Raw genomic sequence first — 27,598 nt, forward strand, 5'->3', positions numbered from 1 at the left:
GATTGGTGAGGCTAGGACCTCTAGTACTATGTTGAATAACAGTTGTAAGATTGGGCCTCCCTGTCATTTTCCTGACCTTATGGGAGAAAGTTCTCAGTTTTTCACCCTTGAGAATGATATTTGCTATGGGCTTTTCTTAGATGTGTTTTTTATGACATTGAGGTATGTTCACTCTATCCCTATACTGTGGAGAGTTTTAATCCAAGAAAGGATCCTGTATTTTGTCAAGTGCTTTTTCTGCATCAATTGAGAGAATCATATGGTTCTTGTTCTTTCTTTTATGTATGTAGTGTATCACATTAATTGATTTCCAGATGTTGAACCATCCTTGCATTCCAGGAATAAATCCCACCTGGTCATGGTGAATAATCCTTTTAATGTATTGTTGGATCCTATCTGCTAGTGTTTTGGTGAGAATTTTTGCATCCATCTTCATCAGTAATATTGGTCTGTAATTCTCCTTTTTGATAAGGCCTTTGTCTGGCTGATCCTGCCAGTCAGCCTCCCATGTTGCAGCCAGAATGGTCTCTTCAAAATGCAGCTCCAGTAGTGCCACTCCCCTGCATGAAACCTTACAACAGCTTTCCACAGCTCTTAGCTTAAAGACCAGATTCTACAATATGCCCCTCACAGCCTCACATGCAATGGTCTTTCCCATCCTCTGCAGCCTCATCTTTTCCCATATGTCATCTATTGTCTCTCCACTCAGGCTAGAAGGATCTTCTTTCAGTTTCCCATATACACCATGCTTCTTCCTGTCACTTCCTCCCCCTCCTTATCTGGTTAATAGAGATCTTAGCCTCCCCATTACAATTCAGATTCACTGCCACAGGGAAACCTTCTATGACCTCCCTAATACTCAGGTCCTCAAAGCCCTTCAGACTTCTACTCATGACAGTTGTTACACCTGCTGTCTTGTGTTTTTATATGTGGTTATTTGATTAATGTCTATTTCCTCTGGTAAATAGTAAAGTCTATGAAGGGAGCTCTCCTTATCCATCCATCTTCAGCCCCTAGCACACAATGCTCAATAAATATTTACCAAATAAGTGAATATCCAAAGTTGGTATCATCTCAGAAAATTTTTAGTAAAATTTTTCTCAGGTAAATGGTGACAAGAAACAAATTAATGAATTCACAGTGATTCATTTTAAGAGACAAAAGTATTAATATGATAACATTTAGTGCCAAATATATTCTTTGAATAAATAGTATCTTCTTAAATAAGTTTTTTTCAAAAGTAATATGAGATATCATTTTATTTATATATAATATAAATATATAATTATATTATATATATATGCAAATATCATATATAAATATATAAATATCAAACACAGACAAAGCATGATGGCATACATGTATACATGTTTCAGATAAAGCTTCCAACTTCTATTTATTGCCAAAAGATTTGAACCACAACAGATGGAACTTGTGCTTAATCAATTCTATAAAAGCATTGCAGACAACACCTTAGAATGTTCTAATATGCCAAGAATGTACAGGGAGCTGGAACAATGGCTAGGATATGCTCAATTTACACAACCCAAACAAGCGGACAAGAAAGTATGTCATATCTCTTTTTCCCTGTGCAAGGAAAGCAGCTCTACAGTACACGGCAGTGTGGGAAAGCAGTCAACATTTACAACTGTCTAAATCCTATGGCCAGTTTTGCCAGCAAGACAATTAATTCATATTAATGGAATGGCAGTGTGCACCGAACACAAGAAACATGTGTGGAATCCTTCTCATTAAAAGTTCCATCCTAAAGTTGAGCAAGTATCTTTATTCACTTCCATTCTCCCTAATATTTTCCCATTGGTCCCTACCAGTCATAATGGGCAAGTCTGGGCCAGTCTTCAGTGATAGCTTACCGGGAAGGCATTAAAGTAGATCATGCTTGCTGCACAAAACTAGTGAACAGGGGATGCCTGGTGGCTCAGTGGGTTAAAGCCTCTGCCTTTGGCTCAGGTCATATTCCCAGGGTCCTGGGATTAGGCCCCACATTGGGCTCTCTGCTCAGCAGTGAGCCTGCTTCCTCCTCTCTCTCTCTCTGCCTGCCTCTCTGCCTACTTGTGATCTCTGCCTTTCAAATAAATAAATAAAATCTTAAAAACAAAACAAAACAAAACAAAACTAGTGGATGGATTACCTTCATAGGAAGTGGCTTTAGAATTTTTGTTTCACTGATGATATAAAAAATAAGCCAAGTTCCATGAATGCTGATTCTGAGCATTTTTTCTGTAACTCAATTGATTTAATCCAAAGACATGCATGTTATCTTATACTGCTATCCTGTTTTTTAATTATATGGAAATGTCATAACAATTTTTGTCCCATTATTGGTTTTGCAGTTTAACTAGTTTGTGTATTATATGTCCTATTACTGTCATCAACCATGAAGTTGCTTTAATTTCCTAGAAGTTCGTGAGCTACATGAGAATCACCTGGGGATCTTGTTAAAAATATAAGGCCCCTCACTGCTCCCCCCACAAAACTATGATTCAGTAGATTTGGGCAGCACCTGGGAATGTGCATTTAACAAACCAGCAAGTAACTCCAGTGTAGGTGGTCCTCAGAACACAGTCTGGAAAACATTGTTCTACAAGCTTCTACAAGCTTCTACAAGGTTTCTTTAGATAAATAGTTCAGTGATTGATAGAGAAACCTAAAAAACATACTATGTTTTTTGTTTTGTTTTGTTTTGTTAAGATTTTATTTATTTATTTATTTATTTGAGATGGAGCACGAGTAGGGTGAGGGGTGGAGGGAGAGAGAAGATGACTCCCTGCTGAGCAGGGAACCCAATATGGAGTTCAATGTGGGGCTCGATCCCAGGACTCCAGGATCACGACCTGAGCCAAAGGCAGACACTCAACTGACTGAGCCCTCCAGGTGCCCCGTGTTTGTTTGTTTTAGCATACTATGTTTTGATGGATATAAAATTATTGATGAAGGAAGCCATTCATTTACATGTGAAAGTGTCCTCCTCAAAGGGCTGCTGTCAAATTGAATTTGTCTGTCATATTCTGGGCCACACAGCAACTTGTAGAATGTTTCAAAATCCATGTTGGATTATGCCTCCTCATTCATTCACTACTGATAAAGAAATATGACCCCCTAAAATACTGCCTAGATATTCATTGGAAACATACCATTTGTTATGATCCATAGTGATTTCTAAAACCACAGACACTCAGTTTACTAAATGTGGCTTCTATGACCTCCTCATCTAATACTTCTATCCCTCTTCAGGCATTTCCTCTGTAATTAGGGTTGGCTTTATTAGAACTGGCATGCATACAAAAGAAATCAGTGAAGCCATGGAAGGGAATTCCAGTAAATCTGAGACTCTCAGTGCATACAAAGAAATTCCCCACAAACTGTATCAGAGTTATAATTCCGAGAAGCAATAATTTCAAGGGAAATTGAAAAAAAAAAGAAAAAAAACACCTTTTTCTCAGTTCTTATTTAAAAGCGAAGTCTTTGAGATCTATATATTTTTTTCTTCCAGAATATGCCTTCTTTTGAAGGTATTTACCTTTAATAGACAGGAAAGACTATCTAATAATTCTCTCCTTATTCCTAACACCTTCATGTAGATTTCACTACATTCTTGATTTGAGGGAGGGAGGCAGGTTTTATCCTAGAGCCACTGGGTTGTGCTATTTATAAAAACCAAGTGTTCATTGTCACAGTAAAAGCATGATGATGATCATTTTATGTTGTTGGTGATGATGATATCATGATCATGATGATAGTAGCTACTACTTATTGATCCTTTACAATACACCAGGCATTTGGTTAAGCAAAGCCATTGTTAATCTTAATGACACTTTTGTGTGTTTTTATTTCTGGTGGATGAAATCCACTTGGGGGTGTATGGCTTGAACATCAAAATACAAGCTGAATTTCAGCCTCTACTCACCACCTTACCTTGGCTGCCTGTTTTTGTGCAGTGGACAACCTACACACCAGTTCATGGTGGCCCTGTTGTTAAGCATGACACCTCTAGAGAGTTGGATAAAACTGACAAAATCCTGTCCAAGGATCTTTAGGACTGGTACCTCCTTGACTTTCACACCAACTCTGGCCCTCCAAGTCCCACCAGGTTCCCATCACACAGAATGAGTTAGTTTCTAGAAGGCATTGCATGAGGCTTTTCTAAGCCTTAGCCTTTTGCCTGTTTTTTGTTTCTGTTTTTGTTTTTTCAGTATACCTCTTCTCCCTTCACCCTCCTCACTGTTACTTGTTCTTCAGAATTCAGCTCAGACTCATTCACTCCAAGAAGCTTTCCTGCTTCCTCTGCCCAGTTAAGAAGAGGTGCCTCTCCAGGGTGTGCTAAGTCTCCCTTACCTCTGGCTTTCAGTTACAGTTGACCACTAGCGACAAAGATAGACGATCAGAGGGAGGGAGAAGACCGAGGTTGGGTTATTTATTCCCAGCTTGCCCTCTGCTTGGTCGCTGCAGGTTGACTGTGTCCTGTGCCCAAGACCACAGTTCCTGTCAGTCAGTTCTCTATACAGGTTTCCCTCTGAGTCCTAACTGTTCTCTCCCATCTCTTCTTCACACAGAGGCATGTTATGCCTTCCCACGCTTCCTGACCCCAGAGTACTATGGTGCTTTTCCTACACCTTTCTCACATCTGTGTAAATAGTCCCTTCATTAACTCCCCTCAATTACCCAGCTTGAGGTGTCCTCTGTCTCCTGCTGAGACTCTCTGTGATACATAAATGATCCCATCTGGGGCCCAGGGGGGCTTCATGCCTGCGCTGGCTCAACCTTCATAGGCTCTAGGCTCCTGCTTAGTCCTTAAGAAAAGCAAAGTCCATTCTAATGAGTCTTCAAAAAGATCTGCAATTAAATTCCAATATGACCTCACCATGACAGTTTGTTACCCAGTCTCTTTCCTGGATCTTACACCTAGAAAATCTTGCATTGCCTTCACACTCTCCACCCCCCTCTACCCATGGCTTTGTCCCAGAGCAACTGCTTTATGAAGTTTCTTCTGAGTTCATGGATCCTTCCATATTCTTTAGGTTCTTTTCTTTTCATGTTCTCTCTCTTACACATCCCTCTTGTACTTCAGCCCTTCTCTGCCCTTTTCCTAAATACCCTTTTTCCTTCCCTAGTACAGGCCCAGCTACCATGTCACCTTCTCCCAGCCAGAAGTAGAATTTCCTTTCTTTGAGTGTCATGGTGCTTGGCTTTTCCTTCTTCAGTGGCACTTGCCAAATTCCATATTGAGCTGTATAATTTGTAAAATGCTTTACCTCCCCTACAGGATGATAAATCTAAGAACTCTGAACCTGGCATTTTAACTCCCTTAGATCTAGATCTAAACATAGTGCCTTACAGCTTATCTGTGGTCAAAAGTGCAGTGGGATGGCTGGGTGGTTGACGGATGAACAGAGGACTATTCTTTATTGCTTTGCTCTTCTTGCCATGGGGTTCCTCAGGCTTAATGTCTCTGTCTGGTATTACTTGGCTATGACTCACCACCTTCATGCTGAGTAAGACCAATCCCTTCAAAATTCGTTTTTTAGCAGCATAAATATCTTCAACTCTTGCAGCACAAAAGAAATACAATTAATGTATACACATCTGTGTTGACACTCAGAAAGACTTTTAAGTTGATAAACACAGTAACAGTTTGGGCTCCAATTGCTCAAGCTAATTCAGTTTAGTATTCCATAGCTTTTCAGCCAACTGACAAAGAGAAGAACAGATCCAGGTTGGTAGAGAATACTTAGTCAAATTGTTGCACTTTAAATAAATTAATGAATTAATTGGCAAGAGAGAAAATATTTATTTATCCTGCGTGTGTTATGAGTGAACAAGATAGTTCCAGACACATGATCATTCTCACAGTCTCGCTCCATGTGTTATTTTTGAAATAGAATATAATCATCCCTAGAAAGAATTGGTTCCCTGTTTTGATCATGAAGACAGTGTTTCATGAGAATTATTGCTTACAAGGACAAGATATGGGCAATAGACCTATTAAAATGACACATGGCACCTTTTGCCTACGTTAGAGATAATTGAAAAAAAAATTAAGACATGGGATAGTAAGTGAAAAAATTTTAATTCTTTTTGTTTTTTGCCTTTTGAAACTATTTTTTAATTAATCCTAAAGCTACAAATAGCTTGGTTTTTATAAAATTATCAGAAGCTGACTCTGATGCCTAAATTGGGCCCTCACAGGAAGCTTCTTTAAAGTTCTGCTAACATTCCCTTCCTACAAGCCTTTCCATGGACTTTTCCCCCGGGGTAATTTTGGTGGGGCCCTACAGTGAAAAGCCTCTGTTGAGAAACATTTCTCAACAGTCCTTCATCATTTTGTGCTCCAGTAAGCCTATCATTTTGTCTTGAGTCTGTCATGGTCATTATGGTCACATAGTCATTATGTAGGTCTGTGGGTATGGTATCCTATCCACTCTCTGTTTTCAAGCAATTCCTTTAACTATTTTCCCAAGTGCTCCTTGCAAACTTCTGTCACATACTCTTGGGGTGCAACACTTGTAAAGACTTTTTTTTTTTTTTTTTTTAAGAGAAAGAGAGCAAGTGAGCATGTGGGCAAGTGGGGGAGGGGCAGAGGGAAAGGGAGAGAGAGAGACTCTTAAGCAGGCTCCACACACAGTGCATGCAGCCCCAGTGTGGGGCTGGATCTCACGACCCTGAGATCTTGACCTGAGCTGAAATCAAGTCGGATGCTTAATCAACTGAGCCACTCAGGCACCCAAGTGCAACGTTTGGATCTGCCTTGAGGAGAAATATTTGAAGCTAATACCCTATGTCAGATCCAGAAGGCTCCATGAGCATAAATATTACCTAAATCAACCATGATTTCTTTTTTTTTTTTTTTTAATTTTTTTCTTTTTTTTAATTTGACAGACAGAGATCACAAGTAGGCAGAGAGGCAGGCAGAGAGAGGGGAAGGGAAGCAGGCTCCCTGCTGAGCAGAGTGCCCAATGCAGGGCTTGATCCCAGGACCCCGGGATCACAACCTGAGCCTAAGGCAGAGCCTTTAACCCACTGAGCCAGCCAGGTGCTTTATCCAAGGTAACTGCAGAGTGTAGAGACTGCACAAAGGAAGCAAGCATCATGTTTATGGGACAATTAAATTTGCAAAGAGCATATGATCTTTAATACTTTAAATCAGATAATTCCTAAGTAAAGCAAAGCAGAAATCATTTTCTTTTTTTTTTTTTTTTAAGATTTTATTTATTTATTTGAAAGAGAGAGAGCACAAGTGGGGTGAAAGGCAGAGGGAAAAGCAGACTCCCCACTGAGAAGGGAACCTGATGCAGGACCTGATCCCGGGACCCTGGGATCATGGCCTGAGAGCTAAAGGTAGACATCTAACTGACTGAGCCACCCAGGAACCCCTGAAATCATTTTCTTGAAATTGATAGTCAATAATTCTTGAGTTCTTGGTTTCCCTATACTCTGCTATGCACAATACAGGTCATCATGAAGCTTCTCATAAGATGGGAGACACTTCTCAATGCTAAAGTCTCATATTGAAGATCCTTTCAAATGTCCAGGCTCTTTCCTGACCACCTATGTGAGTGTGCACTAATCCCCAGGTCACTCCCTACTTTATTTTCATCATAGTCCTATCACTATCTAAAATATATTTGATAGTATTTTCAGTTTTTAGCTTTAATTTGGGATTGACAAAAGAATATCCGATTGAATGGGGGTGGGGAATGTCAAACTTGCCTTAGTAGAACTTTGTGAAAACTATACATTTCATACATTGCATCATTCTTATCCTGAAAATCCTGTCAAGGTGAATAAATCCTCCTTGTCTAAAGTAGTTATGAGACCTATATTAGAAAAGAGAAATGGTAGGTTAGGGAGAATAGGTTGTGTTTATATGGTCAAATAGGCACTGTCTAAATTTCCAAATGATGAAACACATTTTATTACTTTCAAAGTGCTATGAAAATTGAACATAATATATGTAAGTATATATTGTCATAATCCCTAGAAATCAGATGCTTACTTATAAATTTGGAAAGTGAATCTTTTATTTTATTTTATTTCATTTTTTCAGTGTTCCAAGATTCATTGTTTATACACCACACCCAGTGCTTCATGCATTATGTGCCCTCCTCAATAACCACCACCAGGCTCACCCAACCCCCCCACCCCACCCAAAACCCTCAGTTTGTTTCTCAGAATCCAGTCTCTCATGCTTTGTCACCCCCTCTGATTTCCCCCAATTCACTTTTTCTTTCTTTCTCTTAATGTCCTCCGTGTTATTCTTTATGTTCCACAAGTAAGTGAAACCATATGGTAATTTACTCTCTCTGCCTGACTTATTTTACTCAGCATAATCTCCTCCAGTCCGTCCATGTTGATACAAAAGTTGGGAATTCATCCTTTCTGATGAAGGCATAATACTACATTGTATATATGGACCATATCTTCTTTATCATTCATCTGCTGAAGGGCATCTTGGCCCTTTCCACAGTTTGGCGACTGTGGCCATTGCTGCTATGAACATTGGGGTACAGATGGCCCTTCTTTCACTACATCTGTATCTCTGGGGTATATACCCAGTAGTGCAATTGCAGGGCCATAGGGTAGCTCTATTTTTAATTTCTTGAGGAATCTCCACACCGTTTTCCAAAGTGGCTGCACCAACTTGCATTTCCACCAAGTGTAAGAGGTTTCCCTTTGTCCACATCCTGGAGAGTGAATCTTATGTAGTTGACAAAATGAATGAAATTCTTCAGTTCAACATTGTAACTTCTGATTCTTGACATTGTAGTAGATCTTCTAATTCGATGATTATGTGCAATTCTATACACTCTACTTCACTGTAAAATTAACCTTTTCACATAAAAAATACTTACAGATTCCCTGTATTTGCCAGGTAGCATATTAATGGCCTGGTGATATATCAGTGAACAAAGCAAAGGCTCTCATGGAGCTTTCAGTTCAATGGGAAAGAGAGACCTGAATCAGATAAACACCAAGAACAGTCTACCAGTGATGCTTGATGTAAAAGAAATAGACCAGAGGCTGTGAGAACATACGGCAGGTGAATCCACTCTGGCCTGAGTTTGGGGAAGTTCCCCCCAAAGAAGCAATATTTGAGTTGACTCATGGAATCATTAATTGTTGGTTGGGCAGAGATGGACATATGCAGAAAGGAGAGGGTGTATGTGTGTTCCAGAGTGGAAATACCATGTTCAGAAGAGTTACATTTGCCCTTGCAACTTTGTGTCTTCAGGAAAAACACATCTTTGGAGACACTGCTTGGGCTTTTGCTGCCCAATAGCTAAATGTACTTGGTTTGGGATTAGTTATATAGCGTGCTTCTAAGCAGTTCATGTGAACAGAATTTCATGAAATAAGAGTTAAGAAGCACAGAGAGCTGGATATTAGAATATGCCTTAAAAACTGCTAACCAGATGCTCTTTTTGTGAACATATTCCTTTTGAAAATCTCAATGAGGGCTTTCTACAGGATCCCATTGTCATATCTAAATTGTGCATTCCTTTAGGGACAAAGGAATTTATTAGCGCACTTTCCAAATATGCTTACTGGGTTCTGGTTCATTGTACAACTCTGACTTTTGATCACTTGCCAAATAAATAATGGGAAATAAAAGATCATTCTCTTACCTTCAACAGTTGTAAATCAAGATGGCCAACCTCTTATAGAAGGAAAACTTAAAGAGAAGCAAGTCAGATGGAAGTTCATCAAAAGGTGGAAAACTCGTTATTTTACACTGGCTGGAAATCAACTTCTGTTTCAAAAAGGAAAGTCTGTAAGTTTCCCCTGTCTTTTACACTTTCATTTTTAAGGTCTTGATCTCCACCAACCAGCTAGGGATTTTGTCCTGAGTTAATACACCAATAATTTGTCCTTTTCCATTTATAATTTTACAGTGTCTTTTTTTTTTTTTTTTTTGGCATACATCCCTTGGACTGTCTGTTCTGTTCTGTCCTACCTTAGATGATCCACTGTCTCTCTTCAGTTTGTTATGGAAGATCTTTTTAAAAGTTGGCTTAAGTTTTGAAGATGAACGCCAAAGGACTACCCAGTGAGCTTGGCTTGAACAGTGTTTCCTTATAGATCACCTCCATAAATTAATAGCTTATGATATTGACCCTGACTCCCTTTATAATTAAAGGTTATATTTGGAAGCAGGGACACAGGGAAGAAGGACAGAAGACTGGAAAAAAGAAACAAAGGATGATTTATTATAAGTACCTTTTGTAGTCAACTAAGTTCAGTTCTGGTTAGGGAAAACCATTATCATCTTTCAGTCACTTAATACTCAGTTAACAAATATAAAAGGGTCCTAAAAAGAATGAATAAATATTCTTTTAATATAATATTCAATCTGAGCTAGGATGCTCAGTAAATATCTATACTCTGAATTTTCAGTGGGAAACTTCTGAAATAGCATTTTATTCCAATCAGCAATGCAGAATTATTCCCTTCTTTTCAAGTCAGCTTTATCTATCATTAAATTCTATTAATTCAGGATCAGGGAGAAAGAAATGTGGACCTACTTCTTGGGTATTTTGAATATAATAATAATAGCTTATCACATGCCACCCTGGATTGTCTTAAAGAATCCTCAAAACAGTCCTTTAAGGTTAACACTACTGTTATTGCCATGTTCCAGATGGGTAAATCTGGGGTGCCTTTCCCTCCCTCTCTCCTTCCTTGCTGGCAGATGGAAGCATATTCCTCTGGGCTAGGTGATCTTTGTGGCCTTCTGCACAGTGCACAGGCCCTGAGAGCCTGGGTCCCAGGATGGGCAGGCACCAGGTTAGGTCTGATGCCAAGAAAGCCTTGTGCAACCAGACTTTAGCAATGTAGGCACTTTCAGTCTTTATCTCACTGCCAGGCTAGCCAGGAAGGGCAAGATCCTGGCCTTTGGATTTCTGTCTTATCCCACTCTTACAGATATCATTTGAACCCCAGAATCAGAGTGATGGGGAAAACATGAGCATATGTACACATGGTCATCCACTCCTGTGCAAAGATGCCCAGAGAACACGCATACAACACCTAGCTGATGCCTTTATATCCATCATTCCCCATTCGTGGCATTTGGGACCCAGGGTCTGTCAGTCATTACCAGGAGTTGGCCTTTGTCCTAATCAAAGATATCTGGGAAATACAAAGGAGCTTAAGGCTCTGACAAGTTCTGCAGGAAAGAACCCACTTAATTTTGTTTCACTACTGTATCTCAAACTTGTTCCACCACATGGTACTTTTACATCATGTAACATCAGACCCAGTCCCACTCCCTTCCCCTTGTGAGAGAGACAGAGGAACAGAGACTCTGAGTGGCTTGACAAATGAGTCAGTAAGGTAAAAAGAGGTAAAACTGGAGTCAGGTACAAGGCAGTGTGACATCAAAGCTTGCTGTTAAATGAGTGCACTGTCCCTCTTCTTATGAACACTGAAAATACAGAGCCAGTGGCAAACCAAACTGTGTTTGAATTAATTAATGAAAGATTTTAAATTATTTAAAAATTGTGATTCACTGAGAATATGGGCACTATATCTTTAGAGTGCTCATTATAAAATTTATTTGAACTTTTTGCTCAATAGGAATAAAGTATGGTGTATCCCAATTATGACAAATTTTTCTGACCATTTTTTAAATTAATAAAACTTAATGTTAACTTTTTGAGTGAAAAAAAAAAAAGCCCTAAGCTCATGCTACTTTCTTCATCTGTGTGTATTATTAAATATACAGATGGACTTTTCTGTGGCTGAAGATCTTTTTGAAAGGGAAGTATAATGGTATTCTCAATTCAGACAGTTATTGGAGGTTTAAAGAAACTTTTCTTAGCATAGCTCCACATTGAAGTATTTTTAATGTGTTTAAAGTGACTGTCTGAATTTCCCGTTTTTACTAAAGAAATCAGAAATAGAAGTTAAGATGTAGTGATTTCTCCTATCCCTTGAGATGGAGCAGAGTTAGTGCATAAGAATATTTTTCCTGAACTCAAATAATGATCTTTAAACATCTTGATTCAGAGCTTTTTAATAAAACTTAGAGAATAAGCTATTTTACAATTGGCTAACTTGTTTGACATCTTTATAGGGAAATAATGGCTTGACATTTCAGAAATCTGACAGCACCTGTGGCTCAAATATTGAGAAATAATATAATGTACTATAAGGACCACAACAAATTTCCTCTCATCCCCAGGGACACAGTAACCTAGCAGAGGTCAACAGTCCAGCTGAAGCTTCAGGCCCATAATAAGGAACCTTTCTTATAAATGAGAAAAATGGTAAAATGTGCATTTTTAATAAGGACTGAAAGACAATAGCGTTATTTTTTACTTTCACATTCTTAAAGTCTTGATCTCCACCAACCAGCTAGGCAATGGTGCCCTTTGACTTCCTGTCCATTTCTCTTGGGTAATTCACTCTCTTTAGAGAACTATGACAACTTTTTGTTTTCTTGATCAGTTCCTCCATGTATCAATTTCTATTTTATAAACTAATTCAAAGAAATACAGCTTTATTGCTGTCAGATATTTACCATAAACCAAATTAAGCTAACAAAGTATTATCTAGCACAGGCATCTTCAAACTTTATTCTGTCTATTCCCTAAAAGAATCTTGAAAATCTGTGTAATACCTTGCCACATTTTAAGTTTATCATAAATTTAAACAGTTGCACAAACTGTAATTTCTGTTGAATTGAAAATACTATTATTTTGAAATAAAAAGTTCACACCTGTCCTTTAAGTATAACCATAGGAAAAAGATACCGTAGCAATTCACGCCTAACACCATCCATTAAAAAAATACATAAATTAGTTCATCTTTTTTTATTATGTTCAATTAGCCAGCATATAGTACACCATTCATTTTTGATGTAGTGTTCAACGATTCATTATTGAGTATAACTCCCAGTGCTCATCACAACATCTGTCCTCTTTAATAACCATCGCAATGCTTACATGGTATCATTTTTCTTTGAAATCATATTGTTTTCTACCTAACCCACAGTATTTTATCCTGATCATCCAATTATTTTTCACTGTAATGAAACTATGTATATAAATTGAAATTTAATTATTTTAATAATTTGTGACTATCAATCTCTAAATGTTAAGATTTTTCTTATTATAATCTTAAAATTAATTATAATTTTAATTTATAGTCATAAGTATAACACCAAATGCAATAAATAGTTACTAAGCATTAAAAAGGGAAATGCTATTGGAAATGCACCTCTTGATATAGTAGCTGGGGAGTGATTGTGTTTTGTTTGAAGGACACTTCCTTAGCATCAATATTTTGCGTTGATCTTTCCAGTTCTTTGATCCTCCAGAGATTTTTCCAAGTTGGACGATACACCATGGTAAATTTGGGATGAGTGAGAAGGTTGCCTTTCCATTGCAGAATGAAAGGGGAGTGAGTTGTACAGGGTGCATGAGAAAGGAGAGTTGGCCAGATCCTCAAGCACAGGCACGTCTTCCATATTCAGGGATGTTAAAGACATTTCTGTAAAGAAGTATTTGATCTTTTGAAACTACTCATACTAGCCCATTGGGATGACCCTCATGTTATAGTTGTGATCTGTAAGCCTCTGTTTTGATGCCAGAAAAATGTAAATCACTAAGTATTCTTTCACTTAATGTTTGCAGACAAATCATACTTCCAGAGCTCCAGTGTGTCTCAGAACAGTTTGATCTGCTTAAACATTAGGACCCTATTTATTCAATTAATACACCTTTCTCAGAAATAACACAAAGGAAAATTCAATTTCATACTTCCCAAGTTATTTCAGATTCTGAGTTAATAGTACTCCAATTGTGTTGGAGTACTATTTTGCTCTATTGATAGTGTTGATACCAATCAAACATGACTTAAAATCAAAGAAGTATGAATTAAACATTTTCCCAAATCCCACTAAATAATAATTTCTTATAAATTCGCCATCTTGTGCCAACTTAATATACTGTAAGGTAGGACCAATTGCTCACTCCCTCCATTGTTCTAATGAATCACTCACTGAGGCCTTAGCACAAAGGCTAAGAACCAGTTGCAGTGAAAGGATTCTGATTTTCTTGGAAAATTCTCCAGTTGCCAGAGATCTTTTCATACTCTGGGAGCCAGCTCATGTTCTCTCCTTCCCATATGCATTTCAGAAAGATGATCCTGATGACTCCCCAATAGAACTCAGCAAAGTACAGAGTGTGAAAGTTGTGGCCAGGAAACGCAGGGACCGCTCCCTCCCTCGAGCTTTTGAAATCTTCACAGACAATAAAACCTATGTTTTCAAGGCCAAGGATGAGAAGAATGCAGAAGAGTGGCTCCAGTGCATCAATGTGGCAGTTGCCCAAGCAAAAGAGAGGGAAAGTAGAGAAGTAACCACATATCTGTAGGGATTTGCAAGCCGACCTCACACTGATTGCATACAATGGGCATTGCGCTATCATTGACCATGTTAAGAAAAAGAGATAAATTCACCAAGTCACATTGTGTTTTTCTAAGTACCAGTGGAATTGTTTTCCCTAAGAAGCAGGACCCAGAAGTGGTGAGATTCTTATGCATTTCATATTCTAATGGCGCCTGCATTAACTCTAGAACATCTGTGTGACCCTACAGGAAAAGGAGCTACAAATGGTATGGGGCAGAAAGGGGAGAGTTGGGGATCTAGGAGCCTCTGAAGATATGCCATTGTACGTTGTAAGAACACAACTCTACGAGATACCTGAAATACCTATCCTGAGGAAAGATTAAATACTTCTGATTAAAACGACAGTTTGCCAAAAGTATTAGAAGGGAAAAAAAAAAAAGCCCTATTGGGATAAGTCAAAATTATCAACCCTAAGGGGAAACATAGAACTTATTTATAGACATATAATTGTGTTTTTTCTTTCTAATGCAAATAAGGCTAACACATGGTAAAATGGCCCTCAAGTGAAAAAAGTTATATAATTAAATGTCTTTCAGACATTAATCTGATTATTCCATTTAGATTCATATAATATAATCTAAAATGTAGGTTCTTGGATATATCTCTTGCCTAAAGCAGTAAGTGTAAGCTAGGATAGGCATAGAAAACCATTTTCACCATCTTCAAAATATGGGCCATTTCCATAAAAATTTGAGATGTTGAAGTTCTATACATTTTTTCTTTACATTCAATCTTTTAATATCTAAAAATTGCATTCAATGGTTTTCCCTTCACTCATATTTTTTTAAAAAATTAAGCTGTGGCAGGCAGAATTATAGAATGATTCCCAATGGTCTACACTCTGACCCTCCCCTTGAATGTGGTAGAAATCGTAACTTGCTTCTAACTAATAAATTATGAAAGAAAGAATAGAACAGTCTCCTCCATGATTATGTTACATTACATGGCAAGGGTGAAGAGATTTGTGGTTCTTAGTTAGGTGACTTTGAACAAGTCAAAAGGATATGACCCTGGGCGGGGCTGACCTTATCAGATGAGACTTTTTAAAAAGAGTGAACAGGTCAGAGACTCTCTCTTCCACTGGCCTTGAATACGCAAACTGCCACAAGTTCTACAGCTTCAAGGGAATGAATTTTGCCAAGAACCCGTGAACTTGGAAGAGGATCCCTGCCCCAGACAACACCTTGATTGCAGCTTTGCAAAACCTGGACAGAGGACCCAGCTAAGGTGTGCTTGAATGTCTGACCTAGAGGAATCTTGAGATAATAAATACATGCTGTTGAAAGCTGCCGAGTGTGTGAAAATTTGTTCCATAGCAATAGATAGATAATTCATACAAACACTAACTTAGTATACATATAAAGGGTCATTTTTTTCTTTTAAAATTTGTTGACTATGTAGTCTAGGATAGAAATCTGGAAAAAAAAAATCTAAGTAGTCAGTATTCTTAATTCTACCTTAACTCTACTACCAACTCCCTAGCACAAGAAATATGTAAGAGGCCAAGTTTGAGGAGAGAAACATTTGGATTTTAATATGTAAAGTTTGAGGGTATTGTGAATCACAAAAGATATTACAAATTGGAAGCAGTTCTGAAGGTCAAGATTTTGCCTCACTGGATATATAGATGGTCACTAAATCTGTGGAACTAGCTGAAGTTACTCAGGGAGAATAAGACAAAAGAAGAAATAAGGGCTTCCTTGGAATACCCAACATTTAAACAATGGGCCACTGGATTGGCCAGTCAATGTTCAGAGATGTTATAAACCAAGGAAAACAATGTCACAAATCCCAAAAATAAGGTTTTGGGAAGAAGGGAGAGATTAACAATGTAAAATCCTGGAGTAATCACTTAAGATAAAGAATGACTTTTGCAGTTAGGAAGGAATTTGTATCATTGGTAGGAACAATTTCATCAGAGTGTTGAAGTAAAAGTCAAATTCCAGTGAGTTGAAGAATCAATAGGAGGTTAGGAGTTTAAAGCAATAATTGGACAATATTTTCAAAAAGTTAGAGCTAAGATACAGAAAAGTGGTTTGTTGTTTGTTTTAAAAATGTATTGGACTTAAGGGGGAAGAATCTAACATACAGAAAGAAGGAAGAAAAATAACTTTACTTGAGCACAGTTTCTAGAAGTGATGGAAAAGGATTAAAATTCATGCCACACCAATTTATGGAACAGCTAGCATACAACAGTTACCATGTTTGTCCTGGAGATACAAAAATACCCAGGTCTTCCCATCAAAGAGTTTATAGGGCAGTGAAGGAGACAATCATAGACAACAAAAACTGAAATGCTAAGAGGCAAGTGCCTTGATAGAGGTTTGCCCAGGGGCCTGTGGAAATGCAGGAGGAGGCAACCCTATAATTGACTTTGAACTCAACACATGGGCACCCTCACTCTTTCTCAGAGCTGTTAGAGAAGGGTCGTGTCCTAAAGAACTAAGTGAGAAGATCATGGGCAGATGAGGAGAAAATGGTCAGTTGAGAGGACCATGCTGCAAAAGCACAGGAGGGAAAGGGAACAAAACTTGGTCTGTTTGCAAAACAGCAAGTCCTTATGTAAGATTAGAACATAAGGGGACCATTGAGGAATGCTGCGGAATGATGCCAGAGAAGCTTATGGGGTCATAGCATAAAGGGCTGGGTTCTATGCTAAGGAATCTTAAGATGACGAAACACCATTAAAAGGTTTTAAGACTTGCATTTAGAGAAATAATTTTGATAGTGGTATAGAGACTGGATTGTAGGGATATAAAAAATTGTATCAGGGAGATCATTTAGGAGGTTCTTGGAAGTGGTGAGGTCTACTAGCAGAGGAGATAGAGGAGAATGGAAATGCAGGAAAAATTTTGAAATAGTAAAACGGATTGGACACTGGTGGAAGGATGGAGCCTAGGTACAGGAATGGGAAGGAAAGTGTCTCTGATGATCCCTGGGTGCTTTCTTGGGAAACTTGATGTGAGGTGAGCCCAATTGTAATATCAATTTTAGTGTATACATTTAGATCCATGATTCATCATGGACTGGAGAGAGATCGCTTCTCGGCCTTTTGGCTAAGATCAAGTGTAGCATCATGGACTGGAGAGACATCTCCAGTGATGAAGTCAGGCAGGAAAAGGCAAGAAGTTACAGTTGTAAATGAGTCTCTAAATATTATTTTGAAATCTAACAGCCCATTCTTAAGAATCTCTTGAGTAAACCTAGCTGTTAATTAGAAAAAACTGGTAACAGACAAATAGAATATCAAATAACACTGCATTAGTTATTAATAATTTAAATGCTAACAATGTGCTCAAACATTTTATAGCAGAGAAAATTACAATAACACTCAACCTGGTTGCATACCGATTCTGTTTTCACTGAATGCTTGTCCTAGGAAAGAAGAGAATGGTCCTACTAGCTCAATTTAGAAGAAATGAATTATCTTTGTTACTTGTTACAAAGACCTTGTGATTTAATTAATCGGATACCTCTAGTTTAGAATGCAAATCGCAGAGCCTTTAAACCAAATCTAGAAAGAAAGAAATGTATGAAGTGTGAATAATGATCTTCCTGGTTTCATTCCACGAGGTAGTAGCAATTCCAAATGCAAGCAAATTCTCCTGAGTTTAGAATCAGACAAGAATCCCAGACTGGTCGGTTTCCCACTGATATTTCTGGCAATTCCATCCCTATTGCCAGCTAGCTTACCACAGACTGGCCTTTCCCAAGAGGGCCACAGTTCCTGATTCTGATCTAAGAAGAAACCACTTTTTAAAACATGTTTAAACCTTTGAAAATGTTGGGATGAATACAATTACAATTATGGTTAGAAATTCAAGTGGTTTTCATTTTCATCTTATTTTGGTTCTTTTTTTCCCTCTCAGATAGCTGTGGAAACAAACGTTTATATATGAGACTCTCATCTGGTTATTTCTTGAGAACCTGGAGTTTGGTAAAAATAAATGTTCAATACTTTTCTAACATGAGTTTTCTGAAAAATCCTTGGCTGGTGATATTTAGAGACATTTATTGGGTTATCCAACTCACCTATTTTCTGTAGGCACTTTTGGACCTATTATTGTAACTTTATTCTCAGGCATAAATGAAGAGTACCCAGTTGAAAAACTACCTTTGAGAGATTTATGTTTAAATTTAAAGGTAAATTTACATTTACAAATTGCCTTTAGGAAACTATTGCACGATGATTTAAGAGAACATGTGAGGGGAATTTGTGGTACACTGCAGAGAAGTCAAAGCCAAAAGGACCCTAGGCAAGATTTTAAATCTGAGGCTTAAAAGCCCAAGCCAGGATTTCCAGTCCCCAAATCTAAGTTTTTAGATGAACAACTAAGAAAAACCCAAAATTTCATCTTGTTCCTGAATAGCTCGTTTATAGGCCTCTTGGGACCATTCCTCCCCAAAGGTGCTTCTGAAGGACAGAGGAGTTGAGAAATCAGAGTGACTTCTACCAAGGCCGTGAAGGCTAGAGAAGGTGTCACAGGCTCTGTTAATGGGCACATGAAGATTCAAGTCCTAGTTCTACCAAAACTAAATGACCAACCTGAGTAAATGACTCATCTCTTATCTCTAGGTTGAGCATAATGACGTTGATGGAGAAGAACTGATGCGAGGCTTAAATGTCAAGTAAAAATATCCAGTAGAGAACCTTTAATTGAATAGGTACTTGATGGCACATTATTTCTTACAGAACAGCAAGGGAGGAAAAAATCCTACAAATGAAATTATGATGCCATGTCTTAATAATAGTCTAATCAGTGGTGTTTTACTTCCAAATGTCTTTTACCTATTCTGAGAGTTGGGGCAGTTTCTTCTGACTTTGGGTACCTTGAGTGATGTGTGATAGGTCATTCTTTTGTATCTATTTCAGCAACAAAATGAAACTCAGCCTTCTCTACATATTGATACCTTCCTTCATTGGGTAAAATATTTAGTGGCTGAATTGCAAGACATAGGGACCTGCTGTGATGGCTCTTTGGTTCCCAAATATCACAATTCATTCCACTCTTTCTTTGCTTCCCTGTGTACCTGGTAACTTTTTGTTTCAAAGTCAAATCATATTATAATTTTTAGGACATACTAAACAGCAATTAATACATATAGTGTCGACCATACAGGTAACTCATTTGAAATGACAACACAAAGAACTGGGACCAAGTTTGAATGACACCTGGTCACATTCATTCCTAGGAGATGACAACTGCCAAACGCCACTGAATATAAGACACCTCCCGGTTTCAGAACTGAAAGTATGGGAGAAAAAAATTTAAGTAAATGAGTGAAAGTAAGTATTAATTTAAGAGTTCTATGCGGATTTGATTCATAGTAATCAAAACTGTATGTAAATATTTTTGTGAACAATAAAGCATATTGCATATATAAGAAACTTTTAAATCTTTTTAAATGGTTAAAATGCACCCAATGCATCCATTCTCAAAGGTATGGGATCAGCCATTTCTGTGAATGCTTACCTTCTGTATTACCAGGGTTCTCCTGAGAAGTAAAACCAACAGAATATATAGAGATAGATATGTAAGAGGAGATTTATTGTAAGAATTGTCTCATGTGTTTACAGAGGGTAAGAAATCGCAATCTCTCATCTGCAAGCTGGTGACCCAGGAGAGCCAGTGGTGTAATTCAGTCCAAGTTGAAAGGCCTGGGAACCAGGGAGATGTTAGTCCTAGAGTTTGAAGTCCAGAGGCAGAAGAAGATGGACATCCAGCTCAAGAAGAGAGAAAGAATCCTCCCTTCCTTTGACATTTTGTTCCAATCAGACCCCCAATGGGTTGGATGATGTCTACCCCCATTGGTGAGGGTGAATCTCTTTACTCAGTCTAATGATTCAAAATGCTGATGTCGTCCAAAAACATCCTCAGAGACACACCCAGAAATAATACTTTACCAGCTATCTGGACATCCCTTTGGCCAGTCAAACTGACACATAAAATTAACCATCATACACTCTCTTTTGATGGGAAAAAAAGATGGTTAATATCCACACACAAGCCATTTCTCAATGCCTCTGTATCTGCCTTTCCATGTTCTCCTTTATGCAAATTTCCTTTTTTTGGCAGGGAAGCTAATAGGGAATGGGCCAAGGTGGCAGGAGTGAGGGTGAGCACACTGGTGTGTCTTTTACCCATTGTCACAAATTGGAGAGCCTGGAGGTGAAATTAGGATGGTGTCTAAGGAGAAATTCCAGACCACGTAGGAGAATTTCCAGAAGAGGCCCTCAAGGTCAACCACACCAGAGACAAAATGAGGGAGGCAGGGCCTCAAGCCAAGTTGGAAGCTGGGGAACCAGGGAAGAGTAGAGGGAGCACAGGGCAGAGCAGATGGAAATGATGAAGTCTGTAGGACATTCAACAGAGCACGCTAATTCCCAGGGCTGCCTGTTCTTGGGTACTTGCCCAGGTGAGGAGGGTTCTCTTCAATGTGCTTTTGAGACCTCCCCATTTGTGTTTTTCTATTACCAGGTTATTTAAGGCCCTATAGCCATATACTTGGCAGAACAGGCGACTAGCTCCCCCAGAGGCCTTAGGGAGCCTGGGTTGCACCATGAGATTCTAGCCTTGCAGAGCACTTTGCATATGGACATTCTTCTCATTCTATACCCCCAACCCAGCACATATTGAACTTGTCTACTTCAAAGAAAAACTTTCTGAGGGTATGGAGAGGGGGAGCTGGAAATTCTAGAACTTTCTTAAGCATTTTTCTGTAAGATGATAATCAGACACATTGTGTTTACATGGTTCCTTATGGCTTTGTGGGCAAACCTTTTTAGAATCTTGCATCCAATAGAAAGAAAATGCGTTTCCTCTTTCAATCAATAAAATAATTAGAATTCACTTTGGTACTTAGAACCTGGAAGAGTTACAAAGAAGTCAAATAATGTAAAAATAGAAAATATTCATACAAGTGGCAGACTCATTTGTTCATTAGAATAACAGTGCTCCTGAACATCTCACTGGAAACTAAGGAGGATGGGGTGGTAATAACAGTGACTTCTCATTTTTCCCTTTTGAATTCCTCTTTGCCTTGTTTTGCTCTTTGACCATCAGTCTACTCACGTCAGTGATGTCCACAGTACACTTTGATACACATGTACACACGTATATTCTTTTACACTGGTGTGATGACAATAACACAATGGTTTTCATGCATGCATTATAGAGATCAATCTTATTTCATTATCTCAAATTTCTTTCTCTCTCTCTCTCTCTGTCTCTGTCTCTGTTTATCTGTCTAGGCTGGGATTTCATGTCATCAGAAGACCTTTATGTGAGTTCCACTGTTTTCTGGGCAGAGATTCACTTCTACACACCAGATTTCCTCTGGGAGTATTCTGTTCCCTTTTGTAATATGGAGGAAATGGTCTAAATGCCCTTTCTCTTCAGAGTGAAAAACAATGGTCTTGTTTGCCAAACTAGCCTATAAACTCACAAATCAGAACAAAGCCCATCTTTTTAATTTAACCAAAACCACAGTTTGGAAATGTCTCTTTTTAAAAATTAGCCATTAAATATAATACTTAGGGTATGTGTGATTCAAGTGCTGATTTGAGAACATTTTAATCAGGATTCACTCAAACAATTCAGACAGACACCTTACACTTCACACAAACAACTCTCACCCACATATTCATGATCTTGCCATCAGTAACTCCTGCTGTATATCAGCCTCAGTGGAATACAGATCAAATCGCACTGCAGCTGATCCTGTCATGGTGAGGTTCCAATGTGAGGAAATACTGGAAGCATGGAAGGCAGCCAAGCACGTTAGACCAAGTTCTTCCAAGAAAGGGGACTCAGCATCTATCATTCAGGTAATAGGTATGATGGGCTGGGGTGCCTGAGGAGCTCAGTTGGTTAAGCCTCCAAGACTCTTGGTCTCAGAGTCCTGAAACCAAGCCCCAAGTCAGGCTCCACGCTCAGCTTGGAGTCTGCTTGAGACTCTCCCCCTCTCGCTCCACTCCTGCCTCTTCCCCTGTTTATAGTCTCTCCCTTTCTCAAATAAATAAAAGATTTGGGGTGGGAAACAGTATCATGGGCTATTGGAGTCAGAAGAATCTTAGGGCATGTGAGCTCCAATCTCCCCCTTCCCAATGGAGAGGTCCCTCCATTGGCAGGTGTCATTCCTGGCTATTCAAACACTGTTAGGGACAGAGAGCCCATTGCCTTGTCACATGTCCATATCTTTATAAAGTAGTTTTTGTCTGATTTAGTTACTGAATTTACTTATTTACTGCATATGAAACCAATATAGTATTATAGAAAAAGTTAGAAAACACAAGAAGACTACCAAAATATAGTAACAATTACCCATAATCCCAGAACCCAAACACATTCAATAGAATTGTTCAGATATGATTTCTGTTATGTTATTTTTATTAGAATTAGCTTTTGGAAAAAATTCTGCCTTTCTCTAATTTTTAACTGTAAGTCCTGCTTCTTTCCCCTGCAGCAACACAAAATGTCTGTTCCTTCTGCCCCACCCCCCAGCAACCCTTCAAACAATTAGATTCAGGCATTCATTTAACAAGTATTTAGAGCATCCAATATATGCCAGATACTATGGTAGGGCATCAGGGCTCAAAGATGACTAATAAATTGTCCATGCCTTTAAGAAACTCAGTAAATAAATACATATTTATCCAGTAGGTAAATCAAAACATAAAGCACCTCCTATGTCCTGGACTATGGATTAGGAATCCTGAGGTGATCAGGTGTCCCAGCCTTTGTGCAATTTATATGCTAGTAGAAGAAAAAGATGATGAAGTCTTTCCTTAATCAACTATGAAACTGCCATGTGACCAGTACTACAAAGAAGCACAGTAGATAGAGATCCATGAAATGAGACACGTGACCTAGTCAGGGATTTAGGGACAGTCAACCTGAGATCTGAAAAAGGAACAGGAGTTCTAATCTTTGAAAGAGGTGGAGAAAAAGCAGATAAGAAAGAACACAGTGAGAGAAGATCCTAGGAAGAAAAGGTGCACAGCCCATCAGAGAAATCAAAACAGGCCACTGTGTCCCGAAAATGGCAGCAGAGAGAGGAAAACTGATGAGGGTAGTGAGGCTGGGGAGGTGGACAGGTCATGCAGGCCCAGAGGGGGAACTACTGACAGGTTAGAACAGAGTGACACAATTAGATCAGCATTTAGGAGTAGTAGTATTATCATTATTATTATTACTGGAATATAACTAACACGCAATGTTATATTCATCTTGGGTTTATAACATATTGATTTCAACGATTCTTTATATTTCTCAGTGTTCACCACAGATATGTAGTCATCATCTGTCACCATGCAATGTTATTACAGTATTATTAACTATAGTCCCTAGGCTGTAATCTTCATCTCTGTGGTTTGTTGATTTCATAACTGGAAGTTTGTACCTCTAATCCTCTTTTTCATTTTTGTAAGAGCACTCTAGTTGCTGTGTCAAGAATGCAACCCATTCCATTGGGAAAGCAAGAATAGAAACTGAGAAAAAGGAGGCTATTAAGATAGTATAGGCAAGAGATGTATTGAGAGCTTGAAAGGAGGGAGGGGCACCAGAAATGGAGAGAAATGGAAGGCCAGAGAGATATTTAAGAAAAAATATTGCAGGACTTGGTGACAGATAGGAAGCACCCTCGGGATTCCGGCACCAGTGGCACCATATTCCGGCACCATATTCAGCCTACAGCAGTGGGTCAGTGGCAGCACTGTTTATAAGGTGAACACCAAAGAGGGTGAGGTTTGAGGGCAAGTCTTGTCAGCAGAGAAAGTATCACAGAGCTGTGATGTAGGGGCCATGGCAGAGACACAGTGGGAAGCAGATGACCCTGCCTGGAGGGAGTCATCAAACCCTCCACTGAAGAGGTGATGATATTCTGGGTCTTGAAGAAGGAATCCACTCTTCTTTTACACATTCTTCTTTTACACATTCTTCTTTTACACATTCATACTTCTTTAGTCAAAGAAGTGAAAGGACATTCTAGTCTTAGGGAAGAGCATATGCAAAGATTCAGGATCAAAGTTAAGATAAAAGACAACATCAATGGGTGAGGATGAGAACAAGGATCACTCATTTCTATCTACTTATTTTATTTGTGCCCAGTTCCAAAAATTATCTGTAATTCTTTTAAAATATATTCTAGGTTAAAAAAAAAAAAAAAGTGAGTATCTCAATCCATTCAGGCTGTTATAACAAATTACTCCAGACTGGGTGGCTCATAAACAACAGAAATTTCTTTCTCATAGTCCTGGAGGCTAGGAAATCCAAAATCAAGGTGCCAACAGATTTGGTGTTTGGTTCATAGATGGTGTCTTCTTGCTGTGTTCTTACATTACAGAAGGGATGAAGAGATGAAGGAGCTCTCTGGGGTCTCATATGTAAAGATACTAATCCAATTCATGAAGGCTCTGCCCTCATGACCTAATCACCTCCCAAAGGTCTCACCTCCAAATGCCATCACTTTGGAGATTGGGTTTCAACATGTGAATTTTGGGGGACACAAATATTCAGCCTATAGCACTGATGTACCACCAATGCCCCCATGAATGAAGAATTTGGTCCTCTAGCTGCAAGGAGTACTTTTGGTAAATACCCTTTTGCTGTCATTCCCTTCAAGGATTGCCTCAGTATCCCCAATGTCACAACTCTAATTAGAGCATTTGACATCTAATGAATGGTTGCTGGAGGACTATAAAGATGTGGCTACTCGTGCTCAATTTGGGACAACCCTGGGGGCCATTCTAGCTCCAGAGCTCCCTTTGAGGTATTCTGAGGCTATTATTGGGACTGTATCAAAGCTCAACTTCTTCCCCTCCCCAATCTTGATTCCTCTTCACTCCCTTCCATAGGTGTTAATTTTAAAGGGACTCCTTAAGAAACATTCTGCACCTTAAATTCCATCTCAGAGTCTGCTTCCCACAAAGTCCAACCATATTGAAAGTAAGTAAAGGCATAAGACAAAAGGAAACAAGAAAAGAAGAATAGTCACCAGAATGAGGTAAGTAGGTAACATGCATGCCATGAGGTTCCACTCACTCACAAAAGGTAGGTAATATTCAGAGCTGACTCTGTCTTTTTGTGCAAGCAAATTTGAGGGAGACGTTCAGTCAGATTCATGAGTAAATTCATACAATTTCCCAGACTAAATATAAACCAGTTACCCAAAGGAAGAAAATATTCCCAAAACTAACACCTAAAAATTTTTCCTGTAGGGCCTCACAAAGAGAACACTGTAATATATCAACAATGGATTCCACTTCTTGCTAAAAAAGTCTCCACAGGCAAGGGAAACAAAAGCAAAGATGAACTATTGGGACTTCATCAAGATAAAAAGCTTTTGCACAGCAAAGGAAATAATCAACGAAACACTAAAGGCACCCTATGAAATGGGAGAAGATATTCACAGATGACATGTCAAATAAAGGACTAGTATCCAAAATCCAAGAAGAACTTATCAAACTCAACACCCACGTAACAAAAAATTCAATCAAGAAATAGGCAGGAGACATGAACAGACATTTCTGCAAAGAAGACATCCAAATGACCAACAGACACATGAAAAAAATCTCAACATCACTCAGCATCAGGGAAATACAAATCAAAACCACAGTGAAATACTACCTCACACCAGTCAGAATGGCTAAAATTAACAACTCGGGAAACAACAGATGTTGATGAGCATGCGGAGAAAAGGGAACCCTCCTACACTGTTGATGGGAATGCAAACTGCTGCAGCCACTCTGGAAAACAGTATGGAGGTTCCTCAAAAATTTAAAACTAGAGATAGTTTATAACCCAAAAATTGCATTTCTAGGTATTTTTCCAAAGTGTACAAAAATAGTGATTTGAAGGGGCACATGCACTCCAACATTGGTTAGCAGCAATGTCCACAAAATGAAAAAAGCCCAGATGTCCATCGACAGATGAATGGATAAAGAAGATGTGAGATATAGATACAGATATAGATATAGATATAGATATAGATATAGATATAGATATATAGATATAGAAACAGATGTATATGGAATATTACTCAGCCATCAAAAAGAATGAAATCTTGCCATTTGCAACTATGGGGATGGAACAAGATGGTATTATGCTGAGCAAAAAAAATGAGTCAAATACTATGATTTCATTCATATGTGGAACTTAAGAAACAAAACAGATGAACATAGGAGAGGGGAAGGAAACATAAAATAAGGTGAAACAGAGAAGGAGGTAGACCATAAGAGACTCTTAACAATAGGAAACAAACAGAATGTTGCTGGAGGGGAGGTAGGTGGGTAGATGGGGTAACTGGGTGATGGGCATTAAGGAGGGCACTTGCTGTAATGAGCGCTGGGCATTCTACACAACTGATGAATCACTAATTCTACCTCTGAAACTAATCATATACTATATGTTAACTAACTTGAATTTAAAGAAAAAAATTGTTTAAATGGCCTTAATATCTCCTTGATAAGGACTATAGCATGTTTTATAAGGAAGTGTAAGGTACAAACACCAGCTCATTAATTTAAACATGTAAATAACATAACTTCTTTATTTCTTTGTATTTGAACTTAGTTTATGTTTTGATCCCATTTCACCTGGTGGCAAAAAAAAAAAAAAAATGTAATTTTCGTCAAATCAAGGGAAATGTGGTAAACTTGGAGGATTCTCCACTGATTCGGGTTTTTCCTCATTCCTCTTCTCCACAGTACTCCCAAATGTATTACTTATGCAACAAGGTTCATATCCTGGTTCTTCAGAATCATGAATATTTTTAACATCAAAATCTTTCCTTCTGAGACAAAATCCTATTTTCTCAAAGTATTACCTTGACAGTGAGTCTCAGAAATCTATTCTGAAATTCAAAAGCTGACAATTCACTGTTACTTCTCTGTAACTCCTTTTCAGCTTCCCTCTTCTGAGGCAATGAACTCCTCCTGCCTAGTGTCAACGAGGGGTTGGGGTGACAGAAAGGGCAAAATGGTCTACAGGAAACAAAATGGGTAACAAGGGATTTTTTTAAACCATATTAGTTAATGGATTGTTACCATTAAAAAAAAAATAACATTCTAAGGTGAAAACCAATAGCACAACACTAGTATATGGAACAAATAAAAGTAATTTGGGTATAGGCTGGTGTATAACCCAGACAGACAGCATCTGTAAGTCA

General features: G+C 38.5%; 1 protein-coding gene across 11 annotated transcripts in view; it reads left to right on the forward strand.

Moving 5' to 3' along the window:
- VEPH1 (ventricular zone expressed PH domain containing 1) overlaps positions 1-25,788 on the forward strand; it is a 254,356-nt gene extending 228,568 nt beyond the window's left edge. For 4 of the 11 annotated variants that reach the window (XM_032343551.1, XM_032343560.1, XM_032343577.1 and 1 more), the window contains 2 exons: positions 9,654-9,790; positions 14,160-15,716. In XM_032343551.1, the coding sequence (XP_032199442.1) occupies positions 9,654-9,790; positions 14,160-14,396 (374 nt within the window). In that variant the 3' untranslated portion in view covers positions 14,397-15,716. The other 7 variants (XR_004285805.1, XM_032343569.1, XM_032343587.1 and 4 more) reach the window with 7 other exon arrangements.
- The last annotated feature ends 1,810 nt before the right edge of the window (positions 25,789-27,598 follow it).

The sequence above is a fragment of the Mustela erminea genome, chromosome 1, assembly GCF_009829155.1.
Source record: "Mustela erminea isolate mMusErm1 chromosome 1, mMusErm1.Pri, whole genome shotgun sequence".
Taxonomy (NCBI): domain Eukaryota; kingdom Metazoa; phylum Chordata; class Mammalia; order Carnivora; family Mustelidae; genus Mustela; species Mustela erminea.